The 22,816-nt window shown below is 46.7% G+C and overlaps 1 protein-coding gene across 3 annotated transcripts in view; it reads right to left on the minus strand.

Moving 5' to 3' along the window:
- EPSTI1 (epithelial stromal interaction 1) overlaps positions 1-22,816 on the minus strand; it is a 76,136-nt gene that overhangs the window by 9,282 nt on the left and 44,038 nt on the right. Inside the window, exons 9-11 of one of the 3 annotated variants that reach the window (XM_075591086.1) lie at positions 19,176-19,249; positions 9,299-9,380; positions 4,294-4,572 (exon numbers count right to left, since the gene is read on the minus strand). In XM_075591086.1, coding sequence (XP_075447201.1) covers positions 4,309-4,572; positions 9,299-9,380; positions 19,176-19,249 — 420 coding nt within the window. In that variant the 3' untranslated portion in view covers positions 4,294-4,308. Of the gene's footprint in view, positions 1-4,293; positions 4,573-9,298; positions 9,381-19,175; positions 19,250-22,816 lie in introns of those variants that run through there. The other 2 variants (XM_075591087.1, XM_075591088.1) reach the window with 2 other exon arrangements.

Genomic DNA, 22,816 nt, shown 5'->3' on the forward strand with positions numbered 1-22,816 from the left:
GGCCTATAGGTCACCCTATGTTTGTGGATATTCCTCCCTATGCTCCACACTCGCATCAGGGTGTCTATCCTTTCTTCCGCCTTCTTACCTACAATGGCGCTCCCCCTATTGACTAAATACAGCTCTATAGTCTCTTGGAGCCACTTTTCCCTATTGTCCTCAATTTCATCCATCAGGGGCTCCGGAACATAGGGATACTCCAACCCATGGGATTTTTTATACTTGACTATTATAGCCCTCTCCGCCCTACTGACCCTGGTCAGATCAGCACTACCTGCCCTTCCAGGTAACACCCATGATAGGGGCTCATCAGGATCGACTGGATCTGACAGTGTGTCGGGACCCATGGGCGCTATGTCTCTACGCTCCAGCTGGAACCACCTCTCCTGTAATTCCCTGTCCCTCTGCTCGGGTGTGAACTCTCCCTCTCTCCACCAGAAGTCTACCACGTCCTCCCGCCGGATGAGGAACCGAGTACGGTCCATCCACGCGGAGTACCCTTCAAATAACGGGGCCCACCACCGGTTCTCCTTAAATGGGTTCGGCCCTGGTTCCCTGTCGTCGTCAAATGAAAATACCCCTGAAGACCTTGTGGATCGCGATGTGAACCACCTTGAAGAGCCCGGGGCCTTTACCACTGGTTGGGGTGCTGTATCCGCCACCCTCAATTCTCCCCCTCCCCGTGAATCGCCTTCCGTAGCTCCACTGAGCTGCCTCTCCCCAGTCCGTCTTTCCTCCCCCCCCAAAGGTATGTCCACAAGTTCCAAGCTGGGCGGTGAACCCGGTGACCGTGTGATAGGGGTAGGGGCATTACCTAAGGCATGGGGTTGGGCATAGGGGCATGGGACAGGACCCATTGGGGTCATTACCCGCTCTTGACTGTCCGTGGACCGGTCCAAGGATGATGTCTCCTCGCCCTCATCAGTCCTGAAACCGTCTCTCCATTTTCTGGGCCTTACAAGTGATCGGGGACCTTCCCCCAATCGCCGAAGCGTCGCTGCTTCCCCTTCCTGGGTTCCGCCACCGCCACCGGAAGTGATGTCCTCCCCGGAACCGGAAGCGTCGCCATCTCGCGTTGGACCCCCATGCGGGATCTCTTCCTCAATGACGACATCCGGGTGCTCCGCCGTCGCCACCGGAAGTGATGCCGTCCCTCCACGTGCGCTTTGGGCCTGGCGCGGCCCCTCCAGCTCTTCGCCGTCTGCTGCAACCAAGTAAGTAATAGGGCTGCTTGGCTTACCCGTCCGCAGGGGTGTAGGCGTCTCTCTCCCGTCTCCACCAGGTCCTGGGATGGCGGGACTCCGTCGGTCGGATCGCCGACCTGCGGGGGACGTCCTGCCACTCACCCCACGGGGTGTCGTTCTCTCGGTCTGCCTTTTCAGCTCCGCTTTTACTACCGCCAGCTCACGGAGGTCCTCGTCTGAGTAATCCCCTCGCCCGGACTTAGGGGTCCCCGGGCGGGGTGACAGTCTCTTTTCCCCGAACGCGGGGGTTGGTTCAGCCGCCTCAATCGCCAGTGACCCAGCCGACTTGACCGGCTCCAGTCCCTTGTTTCCGGGACTCGCGCGGTTGCTCCATAGCGCGCCCGGGGACTCGGCGGAGCACCTTGTCACGTCCACCGGGGGGTCAGCAGGCTGTATGGGGATGAATGTGGGCATAGGCCACAGATACAATGTCCCGCAATGAGGACAACGTGCCGCCGTATTGACAGTGCCTCCGGGCAGCCCGCATTGTAGGCAGAGCCCGACCACCGTCTCTGTATTGGCCACCCTTACTACTAGTACCCCGCCGGGCACCGAGTAGGGCTGCGTAGAAACCATGGTGCCCACAGTGGAGGAGCAGGCCATTCTGTGTACAGGAGTCACTTCCTGTACAGGTCTTTCCTTCTCAGTGGTTCCTCGCAACTGGCTGGTGGAAGTTGCTGGATCCGCCACTCCCTGCTTCGGCTCCTCCCTCCTCTGACAGAGTTGGAACCCGCCCCCAGGGGTTGCAATAATGGGCGGGTCCCACAGGGGAATATCATGCCCCTTAATTAAGGCCGCACCTCTCTCAGTCCTGGTGGGCGCGGTCTGCGTTTTCGCGCCAGTTTCCTCCTCAGAGCTGGAGTCTTTTCCCGCGGCTAGTTCCCGCCTTCTCCTTGCAGCAGCTTTTTGTGCAAGGTACCCTTCTTTTTTGTAAATCACCTCCGCGGCCGGAACTACTTTTTGTAGTGGCGCCGTCTGGATATCAGTCCCTGGGCCCAGTGGGTGCATTCCCACAGGCCATAATTGAAAGTCACTCCCCCTGGTAGAAATCAGGGGAGGGTCCCATAGACTCAACGGTTGACTCAGCACAGGGGCTGAAGTAGTCACTGTCCATTCCGGCGCAGCCATAGCTTTCGCGCCATACCCCCCATCAGGGCGGGGCTCTGCTGTTCGCGCCATTCCCGGCCAGCTCTGTGCAAGTCCTGCAGCAGCCATTTTTTCTGCGCCTGGCCCATGCGGTTTCCCTAGCAAGCGGGAACCGCCATTTTGGTTGGTTTTTGCGCCCAAAAAGTCCATTTGTTCGCTCTCCTCACGGGGTTCTCCCCCAATTATTGCAATGTCCTCACACTCTTCAAAGGTGGCCCCTCGCTGTCCCAGGCAGGATAAAAACGGGGCAGCCACGGCCTTTGCTCCGCTCCAGAGCAGATTCGTTAAGGACAATTCAGCGACAGTCTGCTCTTCAGTGGGTTGCACGCCACGGGTGCCCTCCCCATCAGCCTCTGTCCGCCATTTTATGTTCTCCGCACCGCGCGGATCCTCCACTCTCTCGTAGCAGTTGTCGTACATGGGGCTCCACTCTGCGGGGCAGCCACCACACCGGTACAATAAAGATTAGCGTCAGATGCACCACCACATGTGTACCTTATCTAGGTGTGACCCAGTGTTGCACTACCTCAGGCTAGGCTCACTCTCTCAGTGTCTGCTGTGACTCCTTCCTCCCAGTCTGTGCTCCCTACGGTGAGTGTCTGGAATGGGCTAGGTACTCTGGCTGGCTCTGCCATGCAGTACTTGGGGCGTCTACCTGTCTTGGTCAGCCTAGCGCAGACCCTCTCCAGGACTCCTGACCATGTTACAGGCTATCCCTTTAGGCATCCTACCAACTAGCGCTGCCTCAAGGTGACTCGGTCAGCTATAGCCCGGCTCCAGACCCCTCACTCCCTTCAGGCCCCTAGGTTGTCCCTGCGAACTGACAATATCCCGTCAGTCCCCTGACTACCCCTAGGTCCTTCCCTACGCAGCACAGAGTGGCAGCAGACGCTCTCCCTGTTTCCCAGTGTGCCTAGCTAGAGCCTGTCCTGATGACAGATCTGATCTCAGCAGCTCGCCTCCAAATGTAACGGTATTTGTACTCTGGTCTGACCCACCCAATCTCACATTGGCCCCTGTGGTCTAACCAGCCCCCATTACAGTGCAGGTATGTCTGGTGGTGCACCTGTTGGCTACAGGACTCCTGAGTCTCCCGCATGATGGTGTGTGGGGAGGACCCGTCCAGACAGGCAGCTGAGGTAGTGTGCTGAGTCTCACCTAGTTCCAGTGCAGCGCCTCCACCTCACCAGGGTCCCTGCGTCCGCAAAGGGATGATCCTGACGAGGAACTCCTCCGTGGTGCTCCTCTCTGTACACTCATTCCACACAGGTACACGAGAGGGTTTCTGACTGAACACATCTTTATTGACTCGGTGGGCCAGCTGCCCTCCACAATGGGGTATATTCAGCCGCTCATCTCGCCAGTGCTCCCTTTAGTTAGGTAGGTCACCTAGATCAGGGATTCACTATTCCCGCAGGAATCACTGTCCTGTGCCAGGTCCCTGGACACAGCCTCCCATGGAGTTACTATAACATAACTTGCATGCTAGTAGAACTTGAACCCTAACTCCTCCCAGACTTGAACTCCTTCCTCCACTAACATTAGAACACAGTGCTGTGCCTTATGTAAGCTTCTGAGGCTGACACCCCTCTGACATCACTAACCATGGAGTCAGAGCATGTGACCAGTCCCAGCCATACACAGGGCACCCCACCAGGGTGTGAGGGAAAACCTCCATGATTAATACTGGCATGCCCATACTTACCAGGCCTTACTGCCAGCAGGAGAGATGACTGTAGGCATTTTACATGACCGCTACATATACACACACACACACACACACACACACACACACACACACACACACACACACACACACACACACACACACACACATATATGAAGAACAAATGTAGTAGCGCCAAGGTATTGGTTAATATAAACCCTAATCGTGACTAAAGTCTAATAGTGAACTATACTATGTTTCATATGAATCTAAGTGAAAATATATATATATATATATAATAAATGCACAATCAATAATAACATAAAAACATACAACACAATAAATATCACAAAATAGAAATATATATATATAATGTGTATGTGTGCAAAATGTGAAAAGAGAAGTAAAAAGTCCAACTAGTCCTTTTAAATCAGTCCATGAATTTGCAAGATAATTAGTGCTGGTATGGGGGTCTCCGGCTGCTCTCAAAATGGATAAACCACATCCAAGGGGTACCTAGAGGAGAAAAAGAAGAGAGAGCGCACGCCCCATAGCATAAAATTGTACATTTAATAATAAAAAGGAAGGGGAGGGAGAGGGGGGGGGGAGGAAATGCACTCACAAGAGTAAAAATAGTTCAAGCAAATTGTGAATAAATCACCACCATCCGGTTTCTCTGTAGCAGAAATCAGCAGATAGAAGCTCCCTCAGGGCTGCATGGAAGATGTAACTGCTCACAAGAGGCCAGTGGTGTTTTTCGCCAGTAAAATACGTCTGTTGGAGTCCCAGAGATCGCCTCCAACACTTGAATGGCCGCAATATATTCTCGTGCTCTATGCGGCCTCCTCGTGCGCATGCGCAACGTCGTAGTGACGTAATAGCGCAATATCGTTCCCTGACGCATTTCGGCAACAGAGGGCGACTTTCTCAAAGGGCTGATGGTGAATGGAAGGAAATCTGTATATTTATAGCCAGTAGGTTACAAAGTTACATAGTTACATAGTAGATGAGGTTGAAAAAAGACATACGTCTATCAAGTTCAACCTATGCTAAATTTAGACAACAGATACTTTATCCTATATCTATACTTACTTATTGATCCAGAGGAAGGCAAACAAAAAACCCCATTAAGGGGAAAAATTAATTCCTTCCTGACTCCAAGAATTGGCAATCGGATTAATTCCTGGATCAACATCCTTCCCATGTATACTTATTTGGTATATCCCTGAATACCTTTCCCATCTAAAAAGATGTCCAACCTTTTTTGAACAAATCTATTGTATCTGCCATCACAGTCTCCATGGGTAATGAATTCCACATTTTAACTGCCCTTACGGTAAAGAAACCTTTCCTTTGTTGCTGGTGAAATCTCCTTTCCTCCAACCTTAAGGGATGGCCCGAGTCCTTTGTACTACCCGTGGGATGAACAGTTCTTTTGAAAGCTCCTTGTATTGTCCCTGAATATATTTGTATATAGTTATCATATCCCCTCTTAGACGCCTCTTTTCTAATGTAAATAAATCTAATTTAACTAGCCTCTCCTTATAAGTTAGAATGTCCATCCCCTTTATTAATTTTGTGGCTCTTCTCTGCACTCTCTCTAGATCCATAATGTCTTTTCTTAGGATTGGTGCCCAAAATTGTACTTCATATTCAAGGTGTGGTCTTACTAATGCTTTTAAAGGGGCATAATTATATTTACTGCCCTTCCATCCATTGCCCGTTTGATGCAAGATAAGATCTTGTTTGCCTTTGCAGCTACTGCATGACATTGGGCACTATTGCTAAGCCTGCTGTCTACAAGCACTCCTAAATCCTTCTCCATCAAGGATTCCCCCAATATATCTCCATTTAATTTGTAAGTCGCCTTTTTATTCTTGTATCCCAAATGCATAACCTTACATTTATCTGTATTAAACCTCATCTGCCATTTAACTGCCCACGTTTTCAGTCTCTCCAAGTCCTTCTGAAGAGAAATTACATCCTGCTCTGATTCTATTACCTTACACAATTTAGCATCATCAGCAAAGATGGAGACTTTGCTCTCGATCCCAACCTCAAGGTCATTAATAAACAATTTAAAAAGCAGGGGTCCCAGTACCGATCCCTGAGGTACTCCACTCACGACTTTAGCCCAACCTAAAAAAGTTCCATTTATGACAACCCTCTGTTGTCTGTCCTTCAACCAGTTTTCAATCCAGGTGCATATATTATTACTGAGTCCAACTTTCTTTATTTTGTACACCAACCTCTTGTGTGAAAACATATCAAAAGCCTTTGCAAAATCTAAGTAGACCACATCAACTGCATTACCCTGGTCTAACTTACCTCCTCAAAGAAACAAATAAGGTTAGTTTGGCAAGATCTCTCCTTCATAAATCCATGCTGACTAATACTGATAATTTTGTTTTCCATTAGGTATTCCTGAATATTATCCCGTATTAAACCTTCAAGTAGTTTCCCTACTAGCAACCCGTAATTAACGAGGGATATGCTTAACCTATTATATATTTCTCCAACCGAAGTAATCAGAATCCCATACTATATTAATAAAATAATTACTGGCACAAATATATAGATAAATATAACACAACATAGGACACATAGTAGGATTGATCAAGCTGCTGCAATAGAACCATAATGATAACTAAATAAAACCATACATTTACAAAACATAAAAATTACCAATAAAGATTATATAAATAATTAAATCAACCAATAAACATACAAATGACACCTGGGTCAACCATAGTAATAAAGAAAAGGATATACATATACATTAAAAAAACTTCAATTGGATTGCAGTATACATATATAAGTAATAATATAAAAACAAAATCATTAAAAACAAATGTAAATAACAATATATATATATAAATATATTGAATACTGCAAGTACAACTGAAGATCGATGGCAATGAACAATATATTTCAAATAATAAATAACTTAATTTTAATAACCACCTACAGGATACTAGATCCCAAAGAGCTATATATATTAAGTAATGAATAATCATAAATTGATAATACAAACCCAAAATATGGAAAGCATCAAATTAATAAACAGTTTGCCGAGAGAGAGACATAGTGATAATAGAAAGGCCTCAGATAGATTATTAAATATAAAATTTTGTGTAATATTGAACAATATTAGAGAGGCCTAAGGTGGAGAGAAAGAGAAGAAAACCATTGACCATAAGTAGAAGCATGGGGATAATAAATCCATTATACCAATGAAAATAATAATAATAATAATAATAATAATAATATGTGTATTAAAGAACTTATTATTGTATAATTTATATATTTTACATACATATATGTGTAAGAATTACTACACCAATATATATATATACACACACAGGTGTATGTCCAAAAATAGGACGTGTCAGACACAAGGACCAGAATAGATATTGAAACTGGGAGGAAAAGGGGAGGAATGCAAAGGAGGGGGGGGAGAGAAGATGGAAAAGGGAAGGGTAGCTTTGGGAGGGGGAGGAAAAGAGGGGTTGGGAGGAATGGGAACTAGAAATGAAAAGGAGGAAATGGAGGAGGGAAAAGACCTAACTACAATGGAGCGAGGAGAGTCCAAGAAAGGAAGAGGTTAGACCAATGTGCTAGCATCCAAACACTCATTCAGTCCACCAGGGGTGAGAGTCCCAAACTGGGGGATCCAGAATGTATCCTGTCGACATAAGATCTTAAATCGGTCACCCCCTAGAGCACAGGGAGAAATGTGTTCAAGGCCCATCACTGTCATAGATTTTGGGTCCTGATTGTGTGCCAATTTAAAGTGGTGGGAAATGCTGTTAGAATTAATATCCTTTATAACACTTCTCCTGTGCTCCAGGAAGCGAGAACTGAGAGGACGTGTGGTGCGGCCAACATAGCGTTGGCCACAACCACACTGGATGCCATATATAATAAAGGAACTTTGACAATTAATATAATTTCTAACTTGATAAATGATATCTCTTTTAGGAGAACTAAACTCGGATCTAGTCTCCAAATGCCTACAGGTGATGCACCGACCTCGTCCACACCTGTGGTTACCAACTGGACCCCTGGTAGCGGACGTGATGGATGCACCCCCTGACCTGAGTCTAGTTGGAGCTATAATACTCTTCATACTTCTTGCCTTTCTGTAAACAATTGAAGCCCGGTCCGGAAGAATGCTTTTCAGATGGGGATCGCACCTAAGGATTCCCCAATGGTCACTGACAATCCTTTGAATAGCTCTAAAAGACTGGTTAAAGGTAGTTATGAATCTCACTGTAGAAAAAACAGTATTCCCAGTGACCAATGGGGAACCATAACTCAGACACGACCCCTCCTTTTTGGCTTTAGACTTGTGAAACATGATGGACCTATCCAAAGAGTTGACTTTCCTAAAAGACTCTGAGACCAATTGGTCATTATAACCCTTAATATGAAACTTCCGTCTAAGCTGTTCCGACTGCTGAGCAAAGTCACTGTCTCTGGTGCAGTTTCTCCTGATGCGGTGAAACTGCCCCAGAGGGATATTGTGTAACCACTGTTGATGGTGGTTGCTGGACGCATGTACATAATTGTTGACAGAAACTTCTTTAAAATGGGTGGACGTGACAATATTGGAGTCTACATCCGAAGTGAGCACTAACTCCAAGAAAACTATTGAGACTACATCTATTTTAAATGTAAATTTCAATCCTAAAGGATTATTATCAAAAGAACTCAAAATATTGAATAAATTAGTCTCCTCTCCATCCCAAATCAAAATAATATCGTCTATGAAACGGCCATAGTACACGGTGAAAAACACCTCTGGCCTCTTGTGAGCAGTTACATCTTCCATGCAGCCCTAAGGGAGCATTTATCTGCTGATTTCTGCTACAGAGAAACCGGATGGTGGTGATTTATTCACAATTTGCTTTAACTATTTTTTACTCTTGTGAGTGCATTTCCTCCCCCCCCCTCTCCCTCCCCTTCCTTTTTATTATTAAATGTACAATTTTACGCTATGAGGCGTGCGCTCTCTCTCTTTTTCTCATATATATATATAACATAAGCATATATAATTTAGTGGACATAGAAGATTGTAACCAAATAACAATATTAGCCCACCCAAACTAATTAAAATTACAGGGAGTTTTTATTTTCTAATCTTTCAGTGAGTGTATTTTTCTTCCATTACATTGATACAATGAAATAATAATTTGGGCCTCTGTAGGACAATTTAAAATAGTGTGATTTAAAAACTTACCCATCTATTTGGATTTCTGAAATGTTCAGATTGATGCATGGTATTTTGTCCTTGAAGTCTATCTAGAAAAGCATTGTTTACCCTTTAAAATATGAGAATATATAGTTAAACATCTTGCAGTACAATTGTGTGAATTTATCTTGCTTACAGTAAATGTACTATAAAAATGTATGTAATTAGAATACTAATACAGTATATTTTATATACACAATTGGATGCTCTGTGAATTCTAATTACTAGGAAGCAGATAAAACATGCACACAGAAAGAGAAATCCCTTGCTTTTGATACTGAAAATATGAGCACATTTTTTTTACAGCTGCCATTACCTTTTATTTATATATATATATATATATATATATATATATATATATATATATATATATATATATATATATACACACACACACCACACTTAGTTACTTAGTTACCCACCATAACTTAACTAAGTGTGGTGAAACCAATCCCATGTTTCATTTTGCATAGCCAGTATAACCAAACCCACACTGATGAGACCCATTAAGGTCGAAACGGCTGTCTGTGGGCGGGTTTACTGGCTACGCATCTTAACCCAGGCTGTGCTCAAAGCTGTGAAATGCAGCAAGCATAAGCTTATAGGGGACCATGTTATATGGTTTTGAAGCAAAAGGTGGCACTGTGTGCTCATTTGCATGTCATTTCCCAGAATCCCTTGCTGCAGTGGATGTGCTGTGTGCTGGGTGATAATGGTGAAAGGTGGGGTTGCAGACCTGTCTAAGACATGCAAATGAGCTTACAGTAATATTTCCATTTGCTATAAATATATATATATATATATATATATAAATATATATATATATATATATATATAAATATATATATATATAAATATATATATATATATATATATATATATATATATATATATATATATATATATATATATATATATATACAGTAGTATTTACCAGATGTAAGTCCGGAAATCAGAGACAGCACACAGCAAGGGAAGTCCAAAAAACACTGTATTCAAGAGAAATACATGGCACTGCATCCAACGTTTCGGTCATCCAAGGTCACATTTGGATGACCGAAACGTTGGATGCAGTGCCATGTATTTCTCTTGAATACAGTGTTTTTTGGACTTCCCTTGCTGTGTGCTGTCTCTGATTTCTGGACTTACATCTGGTAAATACTACTGTTTATGTGTGCATATGGGATAAGCATCAGAGGATCAACAGTTTACAGTGTGCCAACTGCCCTTGAAACTTATATATATATATATATATATATATATATATATATATATATATATATATATATATATATATATATATATATATATATATATATATATATAATACTGTATATTGCAGAGATTGAAATTACAGTTGGTCAGACATACTGTATCACATTTATAAATTACCATCGCTGGACAAAGATGGTATTCGACTGGATTCCAAGGGAAATTAAAAGACCAAGACGACCAAAAGTGAGACAGGAGGACGGAATCAGAAAATTTGTTGGAGCAATTTTGAAGAGAGGCTTGTAACCGCAGTACATGGAAGATCATTGGGGAAGCCTTCATCCAGCAGTGGATCAACAAGGGCTGAAGATGATATACATATATATATATATATATATATATATATATACTTATATATATATATATATATATATATACAGTGTTCGACAATCATATACATTTACACGTCCGGGGCGTCGTGTGGATTTAACCTCCGGGCGAGTAAATATTGGCCCAAGCAGCACACGTGTTTGTTTTTTTTAATTTCCCTGCTCGCGCTGAAAAAAAAAAAAAACTCCCCCTACCTGACAGCTGATTGGCGTGCGCTCCCAGGCTTTCTGGGCGCGCGGCCAGGCTCTATATGAGCCCGCCCCCAACGAGGGGCCATTCTTTCTCTGCCAGGAGATCTGTTGGAGGGTAAGTCCTCTCCATGCTGCGGCCCTTCTGCTCCTTCCCTGCCTCCTGCAAGACAACCCGTGCGGTCCCCACTCACCACCGCGGCCCTCTGCTCCTGTCCTCTGCTGCGCCTTTGCATTAGCTCTTCCTCCTCCGGTCTGCTTCCCCTCCTCCTGTCCCCTCCCCCTCCCCTCCTCCTGTCCCCTTCCCCTCCCCTCGCTGTCCGGGGTGAGAGGTCCCCACTGCTGCAGCCCGGTTGGCATAGGGGGGGGGGGTGGCCTCACCACGTGCCTCCCACCCTGCCACCTCCCCAAAGATTACACTAAGCCCAGCTATCTTCATGACGGCGCAGCCGCCGCATGAGGTGAGGTGTGTGTGTGTGGTAGGGGATGCCGGTCTGCATGAGGTGAGGTATGGGGGGGGGGATGCCGGTCTGCCTGCCTGACAACTAGCTTCATGCCGCTGTGGGGTGGGGGGGATGCTGGCAAAACTGCGCAGCAAATCTGCGGGACATGCCGGCGAGGGGAGCAGGGCTGTGGCGGCCACGGCAGGCCAGACTGTCCCCTGGGGCGCCCGCTGGGGGACACCTCGTTACGTGACTCCCCCCACCCTGCCAACTCCCCAAAGCTTCCACTATGCCCGCGGGATGTATAAGTGGGGGGGTGTCGGCCTGCCCCCCCCCCCCCACGAGCGGGAGATGGGCGCGGGTGGGTGGGGGAGGAGTGTGGTGGTGGTGTTGGTCGCGGCCTTTCCTCCCCCCCCCCTGTGTGTGTAGAGAGTGTGTGTGTGTGTGTATGGGAGAATGGGTGTGTGTGGGGGAGAATGTGTATGTGTGTATGGGAGTATGTGTGTGAAACCAGAGGTACCCCCCCAATCAGTCACCCCCTCCCCAGTCAGTCACCCCCCAATCAGTCACCCCCCCCTCAGTCATCCCCCCAGTCAGTCACCACCCCCCCAGTCAGTCACCCCCCCAGTGAGTTAGTTACCCTGCCCCAGTCACCCAGCCAGTCAGTCAGTCACCCAGTCAGTCAGTCAGTCACCCAGCCAGTCAGTCAGTCACCCAGCCAGTCAGTCACCCAGCCAGTCAGTCAGTCAGTCACCCAGCCAGTCAGTCAGTCACCCAGCCACTCAGTCAGTCAGTCACCCAGCCAGTCAGTCACCCAGCCACTCAGTCAGTCAGTCACCCAGCCAGTCAGTCACCCAGCCAGTCAGTCAGTCAGTCACCCAGCCAGCCAGTCAGTCACCCAGCCAGCCAGCCAGCCAGTCACCCAGCCAGCCAGTCAGTCACCCAGCCAGTCAGTCAGTCACCCAGCCAGCCAGCCAGTCAGTCAGTCACCCAGCCAGCCAGTCAGTCACCCAGCCAACCAGTCAGTCAGCCAGTCACCCAGCCAGCCAGTCAGTCAGTCACCCAGCCAGTCAGTCAGTCACCCACCCAGTCAGTCCCCCACCCAGCCACCAACCCAGCCAGTCACCCACCCAGCCAGTCACCCACCCAGCCAGTCATTCAGTCAGTCACCCACCCTCTCTCTCTCTGTGTATCACCCACCCTCTGTGTGTGTCTCCCCCCCACACTCTCTATCTACCCCACACTCTCTCCCCCCCACACTCTCTCCCCCCCACCACTCTCTCTCCCCCTCACACACTCTCTCCCCCCCCACCACTTTCTCTCCCCCACTTCTGTAGTATCACCCACCTCTCTAGTCTCTCTCTCTCCCCCCACTCTCTCTCTCTCTCTACTCCCCCACACTCTCTCTCTCCCCCACACTTCTCTCCCCTCCACCACTCTCTCTCTCCTCCCCACACACTCTCTCTCCCCCACCCTCTCTCTCTCTCTCTCCCCCACTCCCCCCACACACTCTCCCCACTCTCACTCCCCCCCACCACTCTCTCACTCCCCCCCACACTCTCTCCCCCCCACACACACTCTCACTCTCCCCCCCCACAACCTCTCTCACCCCCACACACTCTCCACACTCACACCCCCCCACAATCACACACCCCCCCCCACTCTCACACTCACACAACCCCCACACTCACACTCACCCCCATACACTCTCTCTCTCTCTCCACACACTCTCTCCCCCACAACACTCTCTCCCACACACTCCTCTCCCCCACACACTCTCTCACCCCACACCTCTCACTCTCACCCCCACTCTCTCTCTCTCCCCCACTCTCTCTCTCTCCCCCACACTCTCTCTCTCCCCCACACACTCTCTCTCCCCCACACTCAATCTCCCCCACACGCTATCTCCCCCACACTCTCTCTCTCTCCTCTCTCTCCCCACACTCTCTCAACTCCCCACACTCTCTCTCTCTCCCCTCCCACACTCCTCTCTCCCCCCAACACACTCTCCTCACTCTCCCCCCACACACTCTCTCTCTCCCCCTCACTCTCTCTCTCACCTCTCTCTCTCTTCTCCCCCCACTCTCTCCCCCACACATCTCTTTTCTCTCTCTCTCTCCCCCCACTCTCTCTCTCCCCCACACTCTCTCTCCTCCACCCCTCTCACTCTCTCTCTCCCCACACTCTATCTCCCCCACACTCTCTCTCTCTCTCTCCCCCACACTCTCTCTCTCTACCCCCCACTCTCTCCCCCCCACACTCTCTCCCCCACCACTCTCTCTCCCCCCACACACTCTCTCCCCCCCCACCACTTCTCTTCCCCCACCACTCCTCACCCCCCCCACAGTCTCTCTCCCCCCCACACTCTCTCTCTCCCCCTTACACCTCTCTCTCCCCCCACACTCTCTCTCCCCCCCACTCTCTCTCCCCTCCACACTCTCTCTCCCCTCCACACTCTCTCTCTCCCCTCCACACTCTCTCTCTCCCCCACACTCTCTCTCTCTCCCCCACACTCTCTCTCTCCCCCACACTCTCTCTCTCTCCCCCTCTCTCTCCCCCACACTCTTTTCTCTCTCTCTCTCCCCCACTCTCTCTCTCTCCCCCACACTCTCTCTCTCCCCCCACACTCTCTCTCTCCCACACACTCTCTCTCTCTCCCACACTCTATCTCCCCCACACTCTCTCTCTCTCCCCCACACTCTCTCTCTCCCCCCTCTCTCTCTCTCTCTCTCCCCCACACTCTCTCTCCCCCATACTCTCTCTCTCTCTCTCTCCCCCCCACACTCTCTCTCCCCCACACTCTCTCTCCCCCACACTCTCTCCCCCACACTCTCTCTCTCCCCCCACACTCCTCTCTCCCCCACACTCTCTCTCCTCTCTCTCCCCCCACACTCTCTCTCTCCCCCTCTCTCTCTCCCCTCCACACTTTCTCTCCCCCCCACACTCGCTCTCTCTCCTCCCACACTCTCTCTCTCCCCCACTCTCTCTCTCTCTCTCTCTCTCCCCCTCTCTCTCCCCCACACTCTCTTTTCTCTCTCTCTCCCCCATTCTCTCTCTCTCCCCACACTCTCTCTCTCCCCCACACTCTCTCTTTCTCTCCCCCACACTCTCTCTCTCCCCCCTCTCTCTCTCTCTCTCTCTCTCCCCCCACACTCTCTCTCTCCCCCATACTCTCTCTCTCATCCCACACTCTCTCTCTCCCCCACACTCTCTCTCTCCCCCACACTCTCTCTCCCCCACACTCTCTCTCCCCACACTCCCTCTCTCTCTCCCCCATTCTCCCTCTCTCTCTCCCCCACTCTCTCTCTCCCCCACTCTCCCTCTCTCTCTCCCCCACTCTCCCTCTCTCTCTCCCCCACACTCTCCCTCTCTCTCTCCCCCACACTCTCCCTCTCTCTCTCCCCCACTCTCTCTCACCCCCACTCTCTCTCTCCCACACTTTCTCTTTCTCTCCCCCACTCTCTCTCTCTCTCTCTCTCTCTCTCCCACTCTCTCTCTCTCCCCCACTCTCTCTCCCTCACACTCTCTCTCCCCCACACTCTCCCTCTCTCTCTCTCCCCCACTCTCCCCTCTCTCTCTCCCCCACACTCTCCCTCTCTCTCTCCCCCACTCTCTCTCTCTCTCTCTCTCTCCCCCACTCTCTCTCTCTCACCCCCACTCTCTCTCTCACCCCCACTCTCTCTCTCACCCCCACTCTCTCTCTCCCACACTCTCTCTCCCACACACTCTTTCTCCCACACACTCTCTCTCCCACACACTCTCTCTCCCACACACCTCTCTCTCCCACACACTCTCTCTCCCACACACTCTCTCTCCCACACACTCTCTCTCTCACACACTCTCTCTCCCACACACTCTCTCTCCCACACACTCTCTCTCCCACACACTCTCTCTCCCACACACGCTCTCTCCCACACACTCTCTCTCCCACACACTCTCTCACACTCTGGATCTCTTATTTACCCTATATATCTTAACTACACCGAAATAACCTATACTGCTTTCTTCCAGATTTGACTCAAGCTTCACACGGAAGACATCGGAACCCCCCCCCCAACCCAGAAGACAGGTAGGGAACACATCCCCTTCAATGTATAACATTGCGGGAATGAGGGTACCTGGACATTGAGGGACTGCGGATCAGGTAAGATCCCAGACGGGATTGCTGCTTTAGATATTGTGACGCGGGGGCGTCCTGACACTGGTTAAGGGGTTCAGGAAACTACTCATTCACACCCTGGCTTTTATTTCTAGATATGACATTTACACACACACACGTAACAAGGACTAATTGTAGTATAATGTAATACAATAAATACATTTATGTCAAAAACGAATGTTGTTCTGACTCGGAATTTATTAAATGTATTTTATTTATATATTTTATTTTAAGGCGGGACTAGGGGTGGGGTTGGGGGCGGGACTGGGGCGCGGGACTAGGGGCGGGGTTGGGGGTGGCACTAGGGGCGTGGTTGGGACTAGGGGCGTGGTTGGGGGTGGGACTAGGGGCGGGGTTGGGGGCGAGGACTAGGTGGCGAGTAGATTTTTTTGGTTGGGCGAGTAGATTTTTGGGTGATTTGTTGAACACTGTATATATATATATATATATATATATATATATATTTTTTTTTTTCTTCTTCTTCTATACACAGTTAGGTCCGGAAATAAATGGACACTGATACAAGTTTTGTTATTTTGGCTGTGTACCAAAATAAATTCAAGTTACAGTTAAATAATGAATATGGGCTTAAATTGCAGTCTATCAGCTTTAATTTGAGGGTATTTACATCCAAATTGGAGGAAGGGTTTAGGAATTACATCTCTTTAATATGTAGCCCCCTCTTTTTCAAGGGACCAAAAGTAATTGGACAATTGACTCAAAAGCTGTTTAATGGACAGGTGTGGGGCTATTCCTTCGTTATTTCATCATCAATTAAGCAGGTAAAGGGTCTGGAGTTGATTCCAGGTGTGGCATTCGCATTTGGAAGCTGTTGCTGTGAACCCACAACATGTGGTCAAAGGAGCTCTCAATGCAAGTGAAACAGGGCATCCTTAGGCTGCAACAAAAAAAACCCCCATCAGAGAGATAGCAGGAACATTAGGAGAGACCAAATCAACAGTTTGGTACATTCTGAGAGAAAAAGAACGCACTTGTGAGCTCTGCAACACAAAAAGGCCTTGAAGTCCATGGAAGACAACAGTGGTGGATGATCGTAGGATCCTTTCCATGGTAAAGTAAACCCCCTTCACAACATCCAGCCAAGTGAAGAACACTCTCCAGGAGGTAGGCATATCATTAATCAAGTCTACCACAAAGAGAAGACTTCATAAGAGCAAATACAGGGGGTTCACCACAAGGTGCAAACCATTCATAAGCCTCAAGAATAGAAAGGCAAGATTAGACTTTGCCAAACAATATCTAAAAAAGCCAGCCCAGTTCTGGAACAGCATTCTTTGGACAGATGAAACTAAGATCAACCTGTACCAGAATGATGGGAAGAAAAAAGTATGGAGAAGGCTTGGAACGGCTCATGATCCGAAGCATACTACATCATCTGTAAAACACGGTGGAGGCAGTGTGATGGCATGGGCATGTATGGCTTACAATGGCACTTGGTTACTAGTGTTTATTGATGATGTGACAGAAGACTGAAGCAGCCGGATGAATTCTGAAGTGTATAGGGATATATTGTCTGCTCAGACTCAGTCAAATTCAGCTAAGTTGATTGGACGGTGCTTCACTTTACAGATGGACAATGACCCAAAACATACTGTGAAAGCAACCCAGGAGTTTTTTAAGGCAAAGAAGTGGAATATTCTGCAATGTCCGAGTCAATCACCTGATCTCAACCCGATCGAGCATGCATTTCACTTGCTGAAGACAAAACTTAAGGCAGAAAGACCCACGAACAAACAACAACTGAAGACAGCTGCAGTAAAGGCCTGGCAAAGCATCACAAAGGAGGAAACCCAGTGTTTGGTGATGTTCATGTGTTCCAGACTTCAAGCAGTCATTGCCTGCAAGGAATTCTCGACAAAGTATTAAAAATGAACATTTTATTTATGATTGTGTTAATTTGTCCAATTACATTTGAGCCCCTGAAATAAGGGGACTGTGTATGAAAATGGTTGCAATTCCTAAACGTTTCATACTATATTTTTGTTCAACCCCTTGAATTAAAGCTGAAAGTCTGCACTTCTATTGAATCTCGTTTGTTTCATTTCAAATCCATTGTGGTGGCATACAGAGCCAAAATTATGAAAATGGTCAGTGTCCAATTATTTCTAGACCTAACTATATACAGTTAGGTCTGGAAATAATTGGACACTGACACAATTTTCATAACATGGCATTCGTTAGGATGAACAATAGCCTTTTTGTTGACTATGGAGCATGATAACAACAATTTAAAGAGGATTTCAATGTCAACAAGTGTAAGCTTATCATTTTAAGTTATGATGATGATTGATGATGAGTGTGACATGACGATCAGTAAGATGACCAAGATGATAGCTAATAGGAGTAGGATCTCCTCATTGGTGATGAGCACCAGTAGAGCATATCGTTTTTCATTATTTGAAGTTTTTCAGTTATATTCTTTTAGTCTCATAATTGTTATTATGATTGTACATTTATTTTAAGCATTTCATCATATTTTATGACATTATTCAAGCTTTTTTTATTCCTGCTTATTTTAAGCTTGTTTTCTTAAATTTAAAAAAATAAATAAAGACAAAACAAATAGAGTTTTGGCAAAACTAAAATCAAAACGACATTTATTTTAAAACCAAAACTACAGTGAAAGTGTCCACCTTATACAGTACAGTATGTATCCTGTGCCATTACAGCATGGTGTGTTTGTATTAGCACAATATTTAAAAAAAAAATGTCACATCAGCAACAGAGGCATATTGTAAAGCTTTTTAGTGCTATGTCTATTGTTATGAAAAAAAGGACCTTTTTATTTTTCGTCATATCTTGCTGAAAAATCACAAAATTTTCATGAAAATTTTAGCAATTATAGGTCTTTCACAGTAGATTATTACAATTAAGAATTATCTGTTAATCTATTAAATATTCTTTGGAATTGGTGACCGCTTGATGACTTCATCAAGTGCATAGTTACAACATGTTGTTTAGCAAAAAAGATAAGCATGTTATAAAGTGCTTGAGACAGAACAATAAATATGGTTCAAAACGCGTACATAAAATGTTTCCTAATAAAGGATGGTGGCTAGGAGAACTGTAAAAACTAATTTGTAAAACACATTTTACAATGCAATGTATTGTATATAATGTATACCCTGTTCATTTATGTAACTGTACTTGTAACCATGTATTATTTGTCATTTTAACTCTATGCCCAGGACATACTTGAAAACAAAAAAAACCATTTGCAACAAAACATTTGGTGCACTAGAGTTGCCTCCAAGCTGGATACATAAGCACATTTTTTAAGCAGCTATATCAAATTCTAAAGATTTCTTCAGTGCAATACTGGTTCAGTTACCATTAAATGGCCAGCTAAGATCACCACCGGGACCACATAAATATGGTATTTCAGTGAGTAGTCTGCATATTAGATTGCCTTGGGAGGACCATATGTAGTGTAATTGTAAAAAATGGCGTACCTCTTCTGATCTTCATGATGAGATACTCTCCTTTTCTCTTCCTCCTGTTTTCTTGTAAATTTCAGTGCTTCGGCCTTGAAAAAACATGAATGGAAATACTGTATTATCAAACAATTCTCAAAAGGGACTCGACATTTGCTAAACATATTTGGGGTCATAGAATTACTGTCACACGCTTCCTTGTATATGATAAAACAGTTTCCTGTATTTACATCGTGTATTTCTTATTGAGAGAGAACCTTCCATGTAAAATGGAAACATTGAAATGCAGAAATCTCCAATGCTGTGAATTCTCAGAAAGATTTGTCTGGAAGTGAACAACAAAAAAGATATAGGAGTGTGGTCACATGCAATTTTTTGTCATTTAAAATGTGCACCTTTGATATTTCTAGATTTGATTTAATTTGCAGATCAAAACTTATAAGAGCACTGTAACAGGGGAGTTATCCCTGTTCAGCAAATATGCCTCTAATCCAGCAGTGTGGTGGTTAACTGCTGGTAGTCAATTAACCAACACCACCTGGCTGATCAGGTTTGTTAGAAAAGCCTGCCTTTGAGACAAGAAGTGAGATTTTTCCTGAGTCTCACAAATTGTGGGACTGACCATAGGAACAGACGTCTTGAGCCTGCCAGAGACTGCATGCTGCCAGCAAGACACAGGGGAAAGGACTTCTAAAACCTGGAGAACAAAGAAGCCTTCTCCTACAAGAAACAGATTAGACTTTACTTTCTAAGGCCCGGGCCATAGAGGGGTGGGGATAGCTGAGGTGCGCTAATGCTGAGGCTCGCCTGCTTCAGTCAGCGCGATTGCACGACTTGCAGGCGAGCCAGCGTGCGCGAAGGGAGCTGGAGGAAGGTGGTTGGAGGCGGGGCAGTGACGTCACTGGGCCAATCGCCCGCGACGCACTGACGTCAATGTCACGGCACCGACGTCACGGCGCCGTGACGTTGACGCTGCTGTGCTGTGATTGGAGGTTTTCAGCCGACAGCGCGCTGAAAAACAGCTTGGCGCTCGGCTGAAACCTCCAACTCGTCAGCACGCCTGCGGACGCTCGCGTGAGCCCCCTCTCAAGGCATCCTCATTGAGGATGCAGGGGCTCAGCGCGGAGCGTCCGCATGCCTCAGCACAGCCTGTCGTCTATGGACTCGGCCTAAGACTTTTGGTATATCTGCACATATCAAGATATATGTTTGGGGCTGGAAGACATGCTAATCTAAAGGGAGTTGTTGACTGCATAGGTTTAACTAGAAATACTCCCAAGTGGAACAGAAGCTTTGTTTGACCCTTATTTGCATAAGTTTGGATGATTTTCTTGTGTTAAAGAAACAGGCGCAATAAAAGCCTTATTTCATTTCACCTTAAAACAGTCTCCATTGCATACCTCTGCACATGTCCTCTTACATATATGGTCATCTGAAGTGGGATGAGAGGTGGCCCTTGAAGTTAAAAGGGGCCCCGGAGATTGCCTGTGAAATTTTTTGTGCCTTTTGCCTACAAACAGCCTGAGAACATAAACAAAGATTCACCTGCAGCAGAGACCAGAATTAAAGGGATACACATCCAGACAGGAAACCTACACTGCACTGAAGAAAGCCACAAAACCACAGATGGACTCTTTTCCCCAATCCCAAGAGGAGAGAGAGAGACTGCTGAAGCAGGTAAACCTTACTTGCCTATCACAATAAAGTGTAATATGGTCATTGAAATACTGTAGGGGTTTTGCCTTCCAGCTGTAGTCAGGGTTCAAGAAGTAAGTTAGCCCTTAAAAGGGATAGGCGTTTGTTGTTTTCAAATGTTTTGCTGAAGCAGTGAATACAGATGGTGACCCACGAGCGGTACTGATTCTGCAAGTAAAGGCTGCCACACCACATAGGACTACCAGCTGTGAATGGAGTATATGCAGAAAAGTGTGAAAATTGATGAAAGACTGTGCTGAAGCAGGGGAATTTTCAGTAAACAAGTGCTGAGGGTAGAATTGCCCTACCGGGGAAAAAGGAATTGCTGAGTTGTGTAAAAGGTATCCCAAAGCCAATTGCTGAGTGTTGAGTCGCCCTGCCAGGAGTGAAAGAAATATTCCACTGCAAAGAATATATTTTTTTTTTCTGCAAGTAAAGTCTGTCTATGTATCTTGGGAGTAAAACAGGCACCCAAAATGTGAAGAGTTAATGCCATAATACCCAAAGTTGAGACTGAAAATTACTGAACTCAAGCAGAAAACCACATTATTTTGCTGAAGCGGAGGGATTACACCTAGCAAGTAAATGGTGTAAAGCAAATAGAAGTTTTTACTTAGCAACTGCACATCCAGTATACCTAATGGGAGAGAATGTGTGCACAGTACTGCTGATATTGTAAAACTCGCCTTAAAAAAAAAAAAGAAAAAGTCTACAGAGATGCCTGTGAGAGCTACGACATCTACAAGCAAAATATGCCCACCTGTAGGACTACCACAATTGGGGGTTCTAGCAAATACAGTGGCAACAGCTGCTATAGCGCCTCTTGAGGTCAGGAAGAAAATTACACCTGATAGCCCCAAAATGGAGGACAAGATGCAGTGTTTCTGTAATGAACCCTACCCCACTGAAGAGTGGCCCTTCCAGTCCAATAAAGAGGAAGACATCTCTTATGGGGAACCCGAACCGAGTCACACCCACAAAACACCCCAAGAATGGTGGGGGTGCCTGAACTCGGCACGAACCAAAAAGGCCGCTCTCTATGATGACGAATATGATCGGCAGGAGAAAGAGCGGAAGCAGCAGATCACCCAATATTTCTGTCAGCTAACGCAACCGCAAGAAAAGCCTGGCGTATACAATGAAGCTGCTGAAGTATCAAATAAAGAAGGAGACCCCAGTATTCCTGATGGGACGGTGTCATCCAAAACAAAGAGGCAGAAAAATAAAAGCGGTTCTTCACTTACCGTGGAAGGAACAGACACGTCCGTAGATCCTGTGGAGAAAAAGGGGGACCGACATGCCCTGCAGCCTAGAGAAAATAGAGAATTCGTCCCGCGGATAACCGAATATCCAGAGGGCCCAAGGCAGAAGTCGTGTACCCCAAAGAAGTTTCTGTCCGGTGCCAACAGTGAGGAACCCTCAACCAACCACCCCAGGGAAGCGGAGCCGGAACCAGTGAGTGTCGATCCCTTGACCAGCCCTGAAGATGCTCTGAAAAATGCCAAGCATGGCTATGATATGCTCCGTGAACAATTGAAACTAAAGAAAGATGATTACACAGAGCTACAGAAAAATAACGTAAAGCTACAGAAAGATGTGCTCACAATTTACTCTTTGGCCAGGACAGAATTGGACGATCTCAAGACTGAGCTAGATGCTGCAAACACTACAAAAGCCACCATGGTGGAAAAGCAAAGCCAATCCGATAAAATGATGGCTAAGCTGAAGCGGAAGTATGAGGAGACACTGAAGGAGATTACAGTCTTTCAGCAAGAGGTTCACGGTCTTCGCCTAGAACTGAATGCCTCACAACAAGAGGTCAACAGTGTCCAGACAGAGGTGGACGTATCCCAGAAGGAGGTTCATACACTCCGCACAGCACTGGAAGCCTCACACCACGAGATCGGCACCTGCCGCACAAAACTGGAAGTCTCTAAAAAGGAACTTCACAGTCTCACTGAGGA

Source organism: Ascaphus truei, chromosome 3 (genome assembly GCF_040206685.1).
Source record: "Ascaphus truei isolate aAscTru1 chromosome 3, aAscTru1.hap1, whole genome shotgun sequence".
NCBI lineage: Eukaryota > Metazoa > Chordata > Amphibia > Anura > Ascaphidae > Ascaphus > Ascaphus truei.